The sequence below is a fragment of the Aquila chrysaetos genome, chromosome 24 (assembly GCF_900496995.4).
Source record: "Aquila chrysaetos chrysaetos chromosome 24, bAquChr1.4, whole genome shotgun sequence".
NCBI lineage: Eukaryota > Metazoa > Chordata > Aves > Accipitriformes > Accipitridae > Aquila > Aquila chrysaetos.
Genome location: NC_044027.1, coordinates 17058193 through 17075106, shown reverse-complemented (window position 1 = coordinate 17075106; position 16914 = coordinate 17058193). Strand labels below are relative to the sequence as shown.

Below are 16914 nucleotides of genomic sequence, written 5' to 3'. Positions count from 1 at the left end.
AGGTGTGTGCTGCGGTACTGCAGCATCCTGCAACGCTGTGAGGCCCCTGCTTTGGCAGAAACGAGAGGCATGATTGTGTTGAGTGCTCAGGCCCCAACAGTAACAGTTGCTCGTTATAATAAGCATCGCAGTGGTAGCTGTATTAAATGGAAGGAGATTTTTACCAGCATAAGACTATACCAAATTCGGGATGAGAAGCACTCGAAGCATCTGAGAAGGAAAATGATCCAACTGCACTTAGCAGTCCGAGGCACCGTGTCTCCAACTCTTTACGAAAGCGACAGACGACACAATTTCCTCCTGCTGTAGCACTGATATCAAACGCTGTCCCCCCCCAGCCACACTCCGCCGTCAGCCCCTTGTCAGTCACTTGTACAGAGAAGACAAAAAACAAAGCAGGGAAGTCTCCTAATATTTTTATTGTTCCTTAGATAACTGTGGATAGTACAAAGTTTTCCTCTTAAAAAAAATTAATGACCTTCACACTTCCATAAACAGGGCTTCCCATGGGAATCTGATGCCACAGAATTTCCACAGAAGCGATTTCCAACCACCATAATGCTTTGTAGATAGTATAACAGTAAGAGAATATTCTTGTAATTATCAACATGAAATTGGTTATCTGTGTATAAGGGTGAACACTGATCTTTTTTTTTCTTTTTAGAAACAAAACCATCATTTATTAATCCAAACTACATCATTGCATTTACAACATTCATTGCATAAACTGGACATACAAAGTTTTGCCACCTCTGGTAAATAACAGACATACATTATACAATATATTTGCTGAATACATAAGTTCAAACAATATGGGTACAACAACTTGTTCATAATACATACTTAAACCATCGTGTTTAATAGTTACTAAGACACAGATCCATGAGCTACTTCAGGTCTCAGCACAGTTAATCTAAGTGACAAGAACACAGTTGAGAGACAGTAGCTGCAATGGAAGGCGAAGAAAACTAACCTGTGATAGGTCTTGTTCAGACAGCGAGAGCTCCTCACGGGTCAGCTTTTTCTGCTTAGAAATACAAATCACACATCCATCACAGCTGACCGTGACGTCGGGAAAATGTCCATGCAACCCACACACAGAAGAGAGCGAGTCTCCCAAGGATAAACTTTCAACAGTCATTGCCTTACTTCTTTAGTATGTACTATAGGTTTGCTATCGGAACAGAAACAAAACAAAACCCCAAACTTAAGTGGTTCTTTAAGTGCAGTTCCAGCTGCAAGTACATGGTTATTTGTGAGTCTATAACACAGGGCCAGACTTCTAGAAATGTAGAGGTAATGCTGATCTGTCAGGTTTATGCTGAGTAATCCTCCATGACGTTGGTCTTAATTTTGGCAGCTGTTTATATATTTACTTATTTAAAGTGTGTTTCCTTGATATTAGTTTGGTTTTTTTTAATTTGTTTCTCCCTTTTTTCCTTTTTTTTTTCTAAATCAGTTTCTAAACAAGGATGGACTACAACTCGTCAGACCTGATGACGTGGAAGAGGGTGACATTGTAAAGTATTTGGTGCCCGTTGTTCCAGGCATAGAGGGCCCGATCCTTGGGGTTGTAGTCCAACATGGAAATGTGCGAGTACTTGTTTTGGAAGGGGATGTCGATGTACTCGTAGGTGGAGGCATTGGTCTGGTAGGCGTAGTGCACCTTGGTACCTCCCGAGTAGCCGTTGGTGACGTAGAGCGTGCCGCAGATGATGAAGGCCTCCCCGGCGCTGCGTTTCGGGTAGCTGGTGTTCCAGGTCTGGAGGCTCTGCAGGGTGTTGGGGTCCAACTTGCTGATGACGATGTTGCCCGCGTTCTGGTTGGTGGCGTAGACGGCCCACAGCCCGTTCTCGTCCACCATGAGGTCAATGTCCGAGTGGCCACCCCAGGCGTAGTGGTACATGTTGTTGTAGCCGGCATAATCCAGGCTGCGAGTCTTGAGAATGGTCTCTGTTTTCAAGTCAAACCTGATAATTATGTGGCTTTGGTATTTATTGAAATAGATAGAGCCATTGTAGACCACTTGACCGGTGCCTGACCACGGGTGAGGGAGACGGTGAGAGGTAAAATTGTCAGTATTCATGAAATCTGCCATGGATTTGTATTCGCGGACGAAGCGGTTGTTGTGGTAGCTGTCCATGTACCAGACCTGGGCGAGCAACAGAAACACGTGGGGTTAGAAAACAGCAAAGACCCAGCTGAGCCCTTTGCACATCACCCTAGAAACTGAGCTGGGAGTGAAATCCAGAGCAAGGAATCCAACCCGCTGGAAAATGATGTGTCCAACACCTGCCACCTACACCCAGAAATAAACCCAATTTTTGGAACCCAAAATCAGCCAAGAAATCAACTGAATAGCAAAGCTTTCCTGGGGGGTAACCTGGTATCTCCCCAGGAACCTGGGAGCTTAAAAGGTTCCCTGGGAGGGCTGTATGACTAGCACAGTCCTTCGAGAGGGCAATTAACATCTTTTCTCTGGCTAAACCCAGCCTATTATGTTGATGCCGCTTTTGCTTCCCGTAAGCCCCATCGTGGTAGCACTCAGTAAATTATACCAGCTGCTGTGCAGAACTCCATTAATTTGGCATGCAGAAGTGATGGATGCAATCGCTCATTGTCAAGGAAATTCAGGCAAAGTCCATATTGGTTTAAAAATCATACACTTCTGCATCAAAAGCTGAAACCAAGGCCGCTAAAATATAAGAGACAAAGACATCAAAATCCTGCTATCGGTAGAGGGGGGAGAGATTTTAGATCATCATTTAAGTGCCAGTTCACTAGGGACACTGTCTAGACTCCTTAAAAAAAAAAAAGCTTTTGTCATATGAAACCCATTTGGAGGCAAATGACAAAGCTGTGCAGTTAATATCAAGCAGAAATATCCAGCCAGTGAGTGACATTCTGTATGCAGTTGCTGCCTAAAAATAAGATAGCTGCTTTCTGTAGAAACTGTTTAGGAAGGAGAAAAAGTAAATTAAATAGCAAGACAGAAGCCTTTAAGGATGCAGATTTGGGTAACGTTGTAGTGCAAACTTCTTTTGCAAACCCCTTGCAAAATCTGATAGTATTGTCTCTGCAATATGGCTGTCTCCAGGGTCCCTTAGAAGAGCAGACAAACGTTTACACACGGTGTGTGCATGTAAACTGCTTTTGGCTGCTGTATTTGAAAGGCCAAGCGGGGTCTGCAAAAACTTTGCAGGGAACTTCAGCCCTCCGTCGTTACCTCCCTGGAAACACCACAGAGGTGGGGAATGAACGTGTGGCAAATGGCTCAGATCTTCACACCTCTGCTGTGGGCTTGAGGATGGCTGCAAAAACAGCAGAGAAAAACCACGCGTGTTCCTGAGCCCATGGCAGAGAGGTGCCTGGGGCCTGGGAGAGCTTCTGCTGTCAGACATGGCACTGGAGAGCATTCCTCTCTTAATGAAATGCCTGCGTTCAAATAAACCAGCTTGGGAAATCGCAAAAAAAACCCCAGAAAACTTGATTGTCTCTCTGCTGCTCCCATTTCATTATTTGGTATTAAAAAATTATGCATGCCAATGCATTGTGCTCAGTTTTGAGAGAGACAAAGAGAAGCCCAGAAGAGCAGAACCCCATATCATCACACTGGGGCTGCAAGGTGGCAGGACCCAAAGGCGTTTCATGCTTTGGAGAAGCAGAGATTGATGGATAGCAATGTCTCATCGCACCGGCTGGCTTTGAGCAACCTTCTCCTGCCAATACACATCAATCCCAGCGCTCAGCATCCACCTGCTGCCTCGCCGCCGGGCTGCTCCTGCGAGACTCGCAATTTTCCCCAGTTGTGTTCAATGATTTCATGACACGAACAAATGACCATACGAACCACCAAACACCGCCTGGGGCTTGGTGACATAAGACAGATATGATAAACTGCCCATCTCTCCCCATTCCCAGTTTCCCACTCTGCCGGGCAGCCAATGGAGTTCGCTTAATTGTGTGTTTCTAATAAAATTCACAGTAGATTTATATATTATACACACATACACGCTTGTGAAGCTTGAGCTACAGTCCAGAGAAAACCGCTTGTCTACTCGCACGACAAAAATACACTGCAGAAAAAGGCATGGGTAAAAAAAAAAATATTAAAAAATACTAGTTTGAGACAAAACTCTCATAAGACATGGAAAGATCTTTAGCATTTGATCAACTAGCTTCAGCTGCAACAGGCCTGACTCTTCCTTCACAGATGTATAAATCACGTCAGTGCCGAGAGATGCAGCAAACACAGCCCGAAGGGGACAAGTCTGTCCCCTCTTTTGGGCAAAGCAAGATGTGATGTGGGTAAAGTCTCCCCATCTCACTTCATAATTAGGATCTTATTGGGGCTACGGGTGAAATTTTGTTTAATAACTGTAAAATATGGAGGTGTCGCATAGGGGAACCAGTGCCAACCAGCTAGCTGCTGGAGGGAAAGAGCCTGACATCTCAAGTCACTGTTGCTTCGTTGCTGCACATCCACAAGCCACCCTGGGGGTGGCTCCTCCAGAGCATCCCTCGTCCTCTCTTAGCTACGGAAAGCCGATCACGGGGCAAAGCTCTCAAAATAGCTGCCCCGATACAGCCCCGGCTGATGCCTTCATCCTTTGATGAAGGATGCTGCATGCAGGAGGGAATTGCCATGCAGCCAAGCTCTGTGGTTTTTGTTTTGTTTTGCTGCCTGCAAATCCTCAGCAAACACTCAAGATATTTTCCATTCCATCAGTCATGGGAAGCCTGGATTGATTTTCAGCCAGTTATTGGCCTCCTACCTCCTTGGGATCAAAATTGAATGGTCTGAATGGAAAAAAAAAGAGACCAAAACAAAGCAAAACAAATCTCTCTCTGGCTGCAGTCAGTTAATTCCTCACAACAATGAAGGTGGAGGATGGAGGACAAATGCAGTCAGATGACATTATCGGAGGCACTGGCAGCAGAAGAGCAGCACAGCCTGGGACCATGGGTCCTTCTGCTTGGCTCCAGCTCCTGTGGGCTGCCAAACCCAGATGAGAAACCCAATATTTGATTTTTCCCTCCTGTGGGGGGCACAGACCTCACGGTGACACTTCTGAGACCATGCACGCACATCACTGCAGTGAGTTTCACCTGCTCTGGGAAAGGACCACTGCATGGGGCTGCTCAGCCCCCTCCTCATCCTCCCTCCCTGCGGGATCCTCAGCCCCATCCCACTGCAGACGAGGCCAACAGAGCCCCGTGAGATGAATTACGACCTTCCACAGGTTTCACAGGGCACGACCTGGGCTTCGGTGCTCGGGTGTAATGAATTTTCAAAGCCGCGTCGGTGGAGGTGGGAACACAGAGACGAAGGTGTCGGGGTCTTACCTTGTTCTCTCCTTCGGGAGCGAGAGGGTCTGTCATCCATGAGCCGAACCTGGACCCCGAGGTTTTAATTGTGATTGGGTCACTTATTCCCGTCAGCTTGCCACAAGCTGAAAAAGAGTGCAAGGCTGGTGAGCACCATGTCAGACCACCACCGCGGCTCCTCTGGTGGTGGGTCTTTGCCAACCGGCCCCAAAGCCCCAGTGACGGGCACCAGAGCCGGCCAGCACCCACACCGCTCTGCCCGCTGCTCTCCCCCGCTGATGGGCAGCTCTGTTTTTAATTAGGTAGAGGTAATTAGGCCAAGAACAACTGTCGGATGCTTTTGTTTGTTTCATGCCTCTTAATAACAATTGTCCTTATCACACGGCCCCAAGAAAACAAGCTTTCCTGAACCAGCCGTGCTGCTAATGTCACAGAATAGAAAATGAGAAGAGTTAGCCAGGGTCGAGCAGCCAGGTGGAGAAATTAGCTGAATAGCTCTGCTCATTTCTGCTATGATAGAGTGGGTGCAGCCAAGATAAAAAGAGAAACATGTCTATTCCAGACCTGCTGGAAACATGCATTTGTTACAGGTTATGCAAAGGAGAAGAAAAAAAAAAAAGGTGGGAAATTATATGCAATATAAATCTCTTCCCTGCAAGACAATTTACCGGCTTCTACCAGCCACCTCTCTGTTCCCTATTGTGTCTGCACCCTTAGGAGACACTAATGAGTTCACCAGCCTCCTCCTGCCTCCTCTGCCAGCCTGGGCTTTGCCAGCTCCAGGAGAGGAACCCAAACACAGCAGGCTGGAAGGCAGGAGGTGGGGTGTCCCTCGGGTCCCTCGGGAGCTGCCCCGGGAATCCTGCCCAGACTCAGCATCACCACAACAGGGACGTGCACCCGCACAGCACTATGAGCCAGGTTTTGAAGCGTACTGGGCTGCTCCGCACCGTTGATTTCATGCCATTGAATTCAGTGGGCATGTCAGCACATTTGCAAGCCCAGCTAAGTGCCTCGCTGTGTTTTTAAGCCCTAAATACAAGGTAAAGCAGTGGCACCTCTCCTCCAGCTTGCCGTGCCGGCAGCCTGTGGCAGTTTGTTTCCCTTCCATGGTTATGTCCCCTGGCACTGAACCAAGCACCCCTCTGGAGATGCCTGTGAATAGATGCCTGCAATGCTACAGCCTCAGCATCGAAGGTGCAGCCATACGCTGAGTTCCTATTTCCACCGATATCCCCAAGTTTCAGCAAAGCTGCCATTCTGGTCTCCTGCAAAACCAGCATTTTAGCATATGTGCACTAAGGAATGAAAGGCAAAGAGACGAAGACGCCGCAGGAGGGACTGGGGGCTGGTGTTGGATGGTCTGCTGCTGCAGGAGCCCTCATTTAAAACCCAGACACATTCAGTGTAGAACTGGTCCTGCAGCAGCATCTCCTGAGCAAGACAAGCTAAGGTCAGCGACACCAGGGGGACAGCCACAACCTGAAATTCGGAAGGTGTTTCCTGTCTTCTCCTTTTTGACGTGGAAGCCTCTGGCAGGCTGGGGAAGGGGAAGGTGGCGGTGCTGGGATGGAGCGGCTGCGCTGGGTGCTGGGTTTGCAGGCTGAGCTGCAGCTGCACTGCGGTACGGATGGTCCCGCTGCTCAGCGGGGGTGCCCAGGGCCAGGGACGCAGGTGGGAGCCCATGGAGGTGCTGCTGAACCGTGGTTAGAGCTCTGCCAGCTCAGGACAAGGTCCTTCTGCTCAAAATTACCAAGGAGAATCATAGAATCATAGAATGGTTTGGGTTAGAAGGGACCATTAAAGGTCATCTAGTCCAACCCCCCTGCAAGGAGCAGGGACATTTTCAACTAGATCAGGTTGCTCAAAGCCCCATCCAACCTGGCCTTGAATGTTTCCAGTACGTACACTCTGCAATATCTCTTAGCTGCATTTCTCCTTAGCCTGTTCTCATCTGCCCCTTTATATTCCTGATCACGGCCATGGGACACATCCACCTACCTCAGCTCTGAACTGCAGACAAAGGGGTCCCCTTAGCCCAGGGCATAAAATAGCTGAAGCTATTCTTCATATGCACCAGCATGACATGGCCAAGGGGACCATCAGTCTTCCCACAGCCTTCAGACACCAGGCAGATAAAGAGAGATCCCACCAAAAAGCTGAGAGCTTTCCTGGCCTCCCTGAGACACGATGTATGGGAATTTATCCTCCTGCCTGTCTGATGTATTCAAAACCTCTCAGCTCAAGAGGAGAGCAAGGTATTGACAAAGGGATGCAATGGGTTAAAATAATAAATTCTTAATGTCTTGCAAATTCCCCTGGCAGAGGACCAGCCTTCCTCTAATCACAGATCTGCTCAATGCTGCCTTCTATTATCGAAGCCCTACATTGCTGTCACTTTATCTCTTTCCTTCCATTTCCCTGGAGAGAAAGGTTGTATAAAAGCTCATTGATTAAAAAAAAAAAAAAAGTAAAAAAAAAAAAAGGCAGTAGCAGCTGATAAGGGTAAACTAGTGTTGTTTGCAAGCACTGAGGCTACATCTCATAAACGTTTAGCTGGAGGCACATTCACAACAGCTCTTCAGCAATGCAAGAGGGTTGCTCTTACACAGGGCAAGGTGTTTTCTTTCTTGTTGTAAATCTATCATGGGCACACATATGCTAGGGGGAAAGTTTAAAATGGAACCTTTAAGGCCCCTAGTTAGCTAGGTCCCTGCAGCTCTCATGGGCTTACCGCCCAGGGATGGACAACTACAGCCTCTACGATCCTCATTCACCCGTCCGTTCCTGACGAGATGCAAACCACACTCCGAACACCATCAGCTTTTTTCCCTCTTTCTATGGGGCTAGAAATCATTAAAAGCAGGAAGATCACTTTACTGGGAGCAGAGGGGACTCTGTCTTCTACTGCTTCCCTTGGACATGTCGCAGTTTGAATCAGAGCAGTAGCTCACAAGATGGGATTCTTGCATCTCCCCATGCTCCGGCACAAAGCAGCAGCCTGCACAGCCTCGAAGCACCCACCAGCACCCCTGGGCAGCCTCAGCACTGCTCTCCTCTGCGGGTGAGGAGCTGAGCATGCGGCGATGGGTTGGGAGCAGAGCTGGGGCAAGAGCCCAAGACGCCCAGCATCCAAGTCCTTCCTCTACCAGACTCCACTGACTTGCACGGGGGAGTTTTTATGCCCTGGCTGCGATTGCCCTAAAGCTACTGCTTGACTGCCCAGCAGAGCCCTGCCCTGGGCGGCCCAGCACCCATGGGTGCTGTGCCTTTTGCAGCAAACCTGCTCTCCCATTGGGATGGCAGGAGGATGGGATGCTAGGGGCATTTCAAGTCACTCAGGGACAAATGTGCAACAGGAAAGCATGACCTGGTGCTCATCCATGAGTCCAGGACACAGAGGAAGCCTGTGAGCAGCAGCTTTCCTGGGAAACAGCACAAATCAGCCTTTTCCCGAGCCACCCTCCAGGCTGACCCAGCCAGCTGCCTCCGACCCGCCCTCCCGCAGCTCAGCAGAGCAGCAAGGAAACACCACGTCCACGCACACAGCCCCTTCCTCTAGCCGCACGAGGAATTTTCCAGCAGGAGAAGACACGCTTTCCTCCACCCAGTTACAACGAGCGCTACCATCCTCCCAGGATACTAACACCTCAGCTCCGTATTTCTCCTAAGATCCAGCCCACAAGTGACGTTTAGCAGCTCAGCAGCAATTTATCCACCAAGGCAGCCACGGCACCGACACCAGCGCCGTCTCCTTCTGGACTCCGCGGTTCTGCTTGGGCTGCTGCTGCTACAGCCGAGCACCGTCCCTGCTGGGGTTTCCCACAAAGCCGAGGTCTGATCCCCCCCACATCCCGGTCCCAGCCCTCCGCGGCAGGGATGGAGCAGCGGCGGTTGGGTCGTGCCCTGCCCTGGCCTCTGTCACCTGGCCGGGAGCCCCCCCATCCCCAAAACATCTGGGACAGACAGGCAGGGCTCTGTTCCCGTCCCCGCGCCAGGACTGTGGGCTGGGATTTTTTGCAAGAGTCAGGGAAAGCTCGTGCTATCAGGCAAACGTGAGCCTGCGGAGCGCAGCCAAGTTAAATTCCTCCTCGAATCAAGGAGTGACAACCTTTCCACTCTTCCAAGGCTCCTCTTAGGAACATTAGTGGAAACGCTAAAATCCCTGTATAAATAGTGATCTTTAAGAGTGTAAACAGAATAACAGATTGAACATGCCATTATTGATTTTTTTTTCCCTTCACACACATGCCAGAGTCAGGAAGTGTTTTCACTATTGATCCATCAATAATGCTTAGGAAACCCAAAATGCAAAACAGGACCTTGTCTCAGGAAAATGCTGCTGCACTGTGGGGCACCAGTGCTTCCCAGAGGATGGGGAGAGGCGAACCGGACGGGAACCCAGCACATCCCCTCCCGTTCCCTTGTCCCGTGCTTATTGCAGCAGCTCCCTGATCCTGTTCTGGGTACTCTAAGCTGCACCCTGAGCTGTAGCAAGTGAACACACACCAGGTGAGCAGCATTGCTGGCTCACGCAGGAGCAAATCTAAGCTAAAACGTGCTACTTGAAACATCAATGAATCCCTCTGAGCAGCTAATTTGCAGCACACAGCAATCCTCAGCGAACAGGGCCTCGTCGTGAGGCAGCAAAGTGTCTGTAAGGTTGTTATCCGAATTTAACTCGATTAACTACCATTTTCACTGGTTTACAGGCCGGAGCGATAAACAACATTGGAAATTCAATCTGTGCTGTTTGCTGTTAAGTGACCAAATAAATCACCCTCCTGGGTGAGCAGCAAACCCTCACGGGCGATCGCTTGCGGGACTCAGCGTCTGTCTCTGCAAGCACCCACTGGTGCCGCAACGCCCCGAGGCAGAAAAGCTGCCCTGACCCCGCGGTCACAGAGAGAGCAAGAGGAGAAAGAAGGGGCACAGCCAAAAAGCCCAATAAAGCCTCAAAAAGATTCCAAACAAACGCCAAAAAGTTTCTAGAAAAAGTTGCCTGCAAGAGCTCACCATCCTAGCTGCCTCAGTCAGGCTTACCTGGGCTGCTGCCTTGGGGGGATGTCCCAGCTGGAGGACCTGAGCATGAGGGGGATGTAATGAGCCAGGACATGGTCCAGAGCAGAAGGAGCTAATGGTCCAAGAGCAAAATGTTTTGGTTTTTTTTTTTTGAGTTACTTCTTAAAGTCTGCCCAGGGTCTGCGGGAGGATCATCACAGCTTCCCTGGCTCTGGTGGAGTCAGCCTGGGCTGGGCAGCTCCGCCGAGGCCGGCTGGAGAGGGGCTGTGGGGTCCAGGATGGTTTTGTTTAAAGAACTATCCCTCGGAGAGTACTTCTACAGACTCAAATCCCTGGTCCTGCTGCCGTTCCCTCTCCCCATCACCTGCAGCTCCTCCTCATCTTCAAGAGATGGGCTGAAGGCTATGGATGCAGCAAGTGGATCCCTCCTTAGGCACCATCTCCTCTCATCACACCCACCTCTGCCTTCGGGAGGGGAGAAATAATACAAGCCCTTTGCAGGGCAGAGCTGCCCTGTGCTGGCAGTGAGGGGCTGCGGGGGGGTTGCTACGTGACCTTGGTCAACCAGACGCTCCTGGGTCTGTTCTCCATCCTTTCTTATCTCACCCACTGCAGGACTGTCATTCCTGAGATGTCTGTATGATCCCCACACGACAAAGCTCCAGGTATTAGGTACTGCTAACACAGAAAGCACGAAGTCATTACAACCTCGATCATTTCTGTCCCCGTTAAGCTTTCAGGGTGAAATTCAAGTGGGTGAGAACAAGGTCAGGACTTCCCTGCCGTCCCCCGACCCCGCTGCCTTCCCCGCGACCATCACGGGGCATCACGAGGAGCGGGACCGCAGACACGGTGCAGAAAGCGACGGCATGACTCGCCTCAGCCTGTTCTGCCCCCGGAACCAAACCGGGGCACATCAGCGCTCGTTAATAAATGAGAAATCAGGCTCTGCCCTCTCACTTAGCCGGGGGTGGGGGGGTTATACCTGCCCACCGGGCAGCTCGCCGGGGGTATCTCTGGGCACAACTCGCTGCATGGTTGTAGTTCAAACACCTCTGAGCATCCAGGCTTATGTGGAAATTTGCTTTCCTTTCCGAGATTTCAAGTGAGAGGTAGCTTATGAGGGACATAGAAGGTAACAGAGGTCGGGATGGAAACGCAGGGGGAAATACAGGGGAGGCGGCTGCGTACAGAAGTGTGGAGGCATCTAGAAACAAGCAAAAGCAATCCCACCAGCAAAGACAAGAGAGAAACAAAGCGTTACCTTGCCAAGGATATAAAGTGCTCAGAAGAGATCGGATCTTCCATGAAGTTACCTGAGAGTGTTATTTCATATGTGCTACCAAAATAGACTGCAGAGCAGTTAATGTGTTTAGATTATCTAAATTGCTTAACAAGAAAGTCAATAATGTAAGTAGAAATTAAATCAAGACAGAGCTAGGCCAGCAAACGGTGGGGAGATTTCTTGCAGCTGCGGAAGGCAGTGCCCTTCTTCCCCCCTTCTCCACCCCCTGTCTGGGGTCGGACGCTGGCTTTAGCTACAGCTGTGTCTCCCCACAATGGACCCACCGGCTTCAGTCAATTGATACTCTCCGAATGAGATTACAGATGAATCTCTCGCATTTTAGCATCGCTGGTTACTTGGCCTGGCGGAAGGGGCTCCCTCAGGGAACGGGAGGGATGGGGAGGATTTATATCCTGCACATGGCATAGTCCGCACCAAACCGCGAACCCGCACCAGCTACATCATGCTCTTCTCAACAGGGATTTGCAAGATGCGAAAGGAGAGGAAAAAAGGGAAACCGAGTCACAGCCTGCACACACACACACACGCGCGCACGCTACTTAAAGCGGTGCGCGGAGACCTCTGCTGATGTGCCAGGTCCAGTCAGCGAAAAGGTCGGACATCGATGCATAAGCAAAATGGGTGCATGTGTTTGCTTTGCATAAGCGTTATTTGCAATAGGCCACGCATTTCCCGCATTTCACCGTCCACTTATGCAAACGCTGCAAAACGTCACATGCCTAGGCGAGGGCCCGATCCTGAAGCATTTATGCCATAAGCAACATTGGTCATGCAAGTAATCCTCAGCAGGACTACTCCCGAGATTAATGTTACTTATAGCATAAATATTTACAGGATCAAACCGGCTGTGCGAGTTCATCTCTTACAGCCAGGCCAGGCACAAGGAGATGTCCAGTCTAGCATCTCTGCCTCCAGACGGGATGCGTGGTTTAACATCGATGGTGTTTAGCCAGTGTCACCATGTTGTTCTGAGCCTACCTAATTTTTGCATGCATGCACGAAGCCTTTCTTCAAGATTTGACACTCTGTTCTGAAGCTCTTCGTAGTCATAGGCGCCAATCTCTTCCTGGAGTTCGTTTAGAACTGACGTCAGATTCTGGACCTCCTCTTTAAACTGCAATACCAATTTTGCATCGGCTTTGTACTCTTCCAACACTGGTATCAAAGGCCTAAGTTCCTCCATTTTCGCTTTTATCGCCTGCAAGGTTAAAATAAGCTTGGTTCAGTGCTATGCGTGCAAAAATCTGCAACACTCTGCCTTGACCTGGTTGCTTCCTACGTGAGTGCAATGTTCATATCCCACAATTATTATCATTAAAATTATTTTAATTATTATTTTGGTCCAAATGATGTATTGGAAAGAACATATTAAACAGGCTGCAGAACACCAAAATATTTGGGAAAGGCCTTTATTTGTCATTTTTAGAATGCAACATCTTAGGGTTACATGCTTCAGATCACATACACAAAGAGTTCTTTTTTTTTTCTTTCCAAAAAATAAAATAAAATAATATATATATGCATTGACAAGGGTTTCAAACTATTCATGAAATGCATCTACAATTGCATGCAAAGGAAGATCTCAGTTGTGTGGTTCAAGGTTCCTTAGTGAGATATGGTGCTAATTTGGAAAATAATCAAAAAAATAAATGCATGGTGCAAAATGCTCTGTGGCCCTCTTTTCATGGTTACATGGGAGTGAACTGCTTCTTCAGTCACTGCAGCATTGAAAAAACTTGCTTTTAAGTTAGCCCTGTAAGCAAGAAAATGAAATACTGTTGAGGATCTAGCTCACTAACCTGCCTTATATAGATAGCCATTCATAGACAAATACTCTTACGGAACTAAAGAGAAAAAAAACACAAGAGCTCCAAACCACTCACATTTTAATGCTGGCATTAGCAGAAACAAAATGCTGTGGCTGTTATTTAAAATGGTGCTTTGGCAGCAAATTAGACAAAAATTCCTTACTGTTTTTAGGCATGCTATAAAGAACATAAAAATCAAAGTCATTATCAAATTTATTTTGCAGAAACGAAGACTTTTTTTTTTTTTTTTTTTTTTAATTAAATGAAGGCCTTGTTTAAAGGCACGGTATGCAGCATTTTGTTGAAGATGCTTTGCTCCAGCAGCTAATGAGTAGACATAAATATGCATGCACCTACCCGTTAATGAAGCATGTTAGTATACACAGTATACCTGGTGCTGCTTAAACTATTGCACAGTGGCCAAGTTCACAGCGCTCAGGGCTGTGACATCTGGCTGTCTGCTGAAGCAGCTCAGGGGTGAACGGGATCAGAAATTGGTTCTCAGCCTCATTTCTTTCCTTCCCATCCCCTCCTATTTAAGTCGAGAGGCTTTCCCTCCTGTGGTTTGCATGTGGGGAATATATTTATTTTCTTATTTACTTGCACTTCCCGGTGCAAGCTCCCTAGCAGGCAATGGGGAGGATTAAACTCATTAGAATGGAGGGTGGGAAAAAAAAAAAAAGAATAAAAAAAAAAAGAAACTCATGCATAAATCAGAAAGATGGTCCTTACATCCAGGCTGCGGAGCTAAATTTAGGGACCTGTGGTAACTGGAGATGGGGAGTGGAGGAGGTGGAGTTGGTGAAAAGCTTTAAGAACCTTCTTCCCAGCTTTTTATGATGTAATCTTGGTATTTCAGTATTTAACACATCAATTAAAAAATTATCCTTTAAAACACCAGCCAGCTGGGCAGCTGCCTGGAAATGAGGATGGGAATCAGCTGGGTAGCTGATCAGAAACGTCCCCAAATTTCACTAGAAATCTTCTCAATTTGGTTTTTATATCTATTAATGAAAAGCATTACTAAAATTTAAGATTCCAAATATTGCTGACAGCCCCTTTTTGGAAATTCATTCGTTCTCAATCAAGTTCTTGAAAGTTCGACCATTGCTCGCAATGACACCTTCATTTAAAAGGCTCATATCTTTATTTCTCATTTGTACGACACCAGGACAAAACACGTATAATCCATCAGAAGGTGCTGGCTCTGCTGCCAACACCATTACTTCAAAATTGGACATTTGCACATCCTTGAGACGGGCCGTTTGCCAGCCCGAGGACAGCTGCAATAGTCGTACTTTTGGGTTTTATTTGGGGGGGGGGGGGGGGGTTGATTTGTTTGATCGATTGCCCCGTTGCTACAACCACCCCAAGGAGGGAAGCAATTTGGTGACGGCCCGTTGCGGTTTGCCACGGGCTGCAGAAATGTAACGGAGCCCCAGCTCCTGGCTCTTCCCAAAAAATGGGTCCCAGGCACGGCGTGGGGAAGAGCTGCCTCGCCGTGGAGGGGAACCCCCCTCGTCCTGACCTCAGCTGCCCCGGGGTCTCCCTGCAGACCCCCCGCCTTGCACAGAGCAATCCTACGCTGCCCTATTTGGGGCACCCAGGTGTGGTTCGCGGGTACGGGAACGTGGAGATTTATGCTTTTACCCTATAGAAAAATGTATTGCGGCTGAGGACGCGATGCTGCAACCTGGATCTGGCCGTGCTTTGGACAGGAGGGAGCTGCACGGGTGGGTGGCCGCCAGCGCCGCGTACGACCGGACCAACGGCTACGTGAGCTGACGGGGACCAGGGCCACAGTCCCGTGCGCACCCCGCTAAATCCCTGGCCACAGCTTCGTTAGCGGTTTGGAAAGCAGACATACCTTAAACTGCCTTGCCAGGTGCTGCTTGTGGCTTTCTTCCACTTGCTTGAATTTTGATTCCAGTCCCCTCATCTGGTTTTCCATCTTCTCAACGTACTGTAGGTCTCTTTGAGTCCGCCTGTCCAACACCTCTATCGACTGGGACATGTTTTGCACCTGTCAAACGAGAAGGGACTCATTAAGAAGGTGCTTCCCCAGCAGCAAGGCAGCCCCACTCGCATCCCAATGCCGAACGCTGACCTTTTCCTACACAGTCAACAAAGCTAAAGAGTAATCAGCCTATGCATTAGGTACTAGTTAATCAAAAGCATCTCATAGTATTATGACCCCGTGCTCTAAACCAGAGCAAATTGGTTTCATAAACATTTATTCTGCTGCATTGCAGAGAATAATTTAATAATCACACATGCAAAAAAGGGTTGTAGTCAAGGCTAAAATGCATCACTCACGATGGCCTCTTTGAGAGGCCGGAGCAGCACCCGCCGTCGCCCGAGGAGAGGCTCTTAGTTGAGCAGAAGCACATCTGACTAAGAAATGCTTCTGCTGAGGTGCGCATTACCATTTCTTCGCGTACGCAAGTGACACTTACTGATTGCCTAAGTGCAAACTTTACTCCCAGCTAGTAAAAACTTCATTATCCAAACAGCCCTACTGTTTATACAGCATCTGCCACAACAAATCCAGCTGCAGGTGAGGGCATCCTGAAGCTGGGAAGTACAGCAGGAGCTCCCGCTCCAGCTGGCCCCACCGGTGCCCGCCCCACTCGGGCGGTTGTGCCGCGTCGGCATCTTTTCTAGCCGACCGATGCCGCATCCCCACGGCTCCCCGCGCAGCGCCCATCTGGCCCTGCCGAAGGAATGATGCAAGAAGGTTGGCTGGGCTCCTCATGAGAAAAAGAGCTGAAGGTGTAAGGAGGGGAGGGAAACAATAGCTAGGCTGACCTGATTTTGAAGCTTGGCTGCCATCTGATTTATTAAGATATTCCCTTCTCTCATTTTTCAGGCTAGGAGACGGTAAATGAAGCTCTGACTTAGGCAGGCACTTAAGCACCTATTTAGCATTAAGCAATGGGTGTAATTTAAGGTCTTTGCGTCAGGGACGGTTGTGTTTGCACCACGGTTTGTACATTACGGGGCTCAGCCCACGACTGGTGCTCCTGCCACTGCCGCGTTACCCACAGAACTACGACTGTCGGCATTGGTAGGGATGACGCCCTAGTTTAAAATGAATCAGGCAGCCAAGCATGCTGCTGCGTCAGGGCCCTCACATTAAAGGCATCCTGGTTCAAGTCTCTTCATCCGTGGGCGTCTGAGCAAAACCCAAACGCGAGCCAGCACCGTCTCTGCGGATCCGCTCCGAGACACTTCCCAGAGCCCGTGCTGCCACATCCGCTCCCGTCTCCGTCCTCGCCAAAGCCAAGCGCGGACAGGCTGGGTTGGGAAAAGAACGGTGCAAGTGCAATATTTCCTCCAGCAAATCACACTGGGCTGCTGCGACTTACCTCGAGTGACAGAGCGAGGGGACGGCGGGACACCCGCACGCAGCCAGGTCTCGGAGACTACTTGCTGAAACCAGCATGGGTC

The 16914-nt window shown here is 49.0% G+C and overlaps 1 protein-coding gene across 2 annotated transcripts in view; it reads right to left on the bottom strand.

Moving 5' to 3' along the window:
• Window positions 1-400: 400 nt before the first annotated feature.
• The window catches only part of OLFM1 (olfactomedin 1), a 34588-nt gene continuing 18074 nt past the window's right edge, over window positions 401-16914 (bottom strand). For both annotated transcript variants that reach the window (XM_030000227.1, XM_030000226.1), the window contains exons 3-6: window positions 15332-15487; window positions 12635-12854; window positions 5347-5453; window positions 401-2152 (exon numbers count right to left, since the gene is read on the bottom strand). In XM_030000227.1, the coding sequence (XP_029856087.1) occupies window positions 1478-2152; window positions 5347-5453; window positions 12635-12854; window positions 15332-15487 (1158 nt within the window). In that variant the 3' untranslated portion in view covers window positions 401-1477. The remainder of the gene's footprint in view (window positions 2153-5346; window positions 5454-12634; window positions 12855-15331; window positions 15488-16914) is intronic.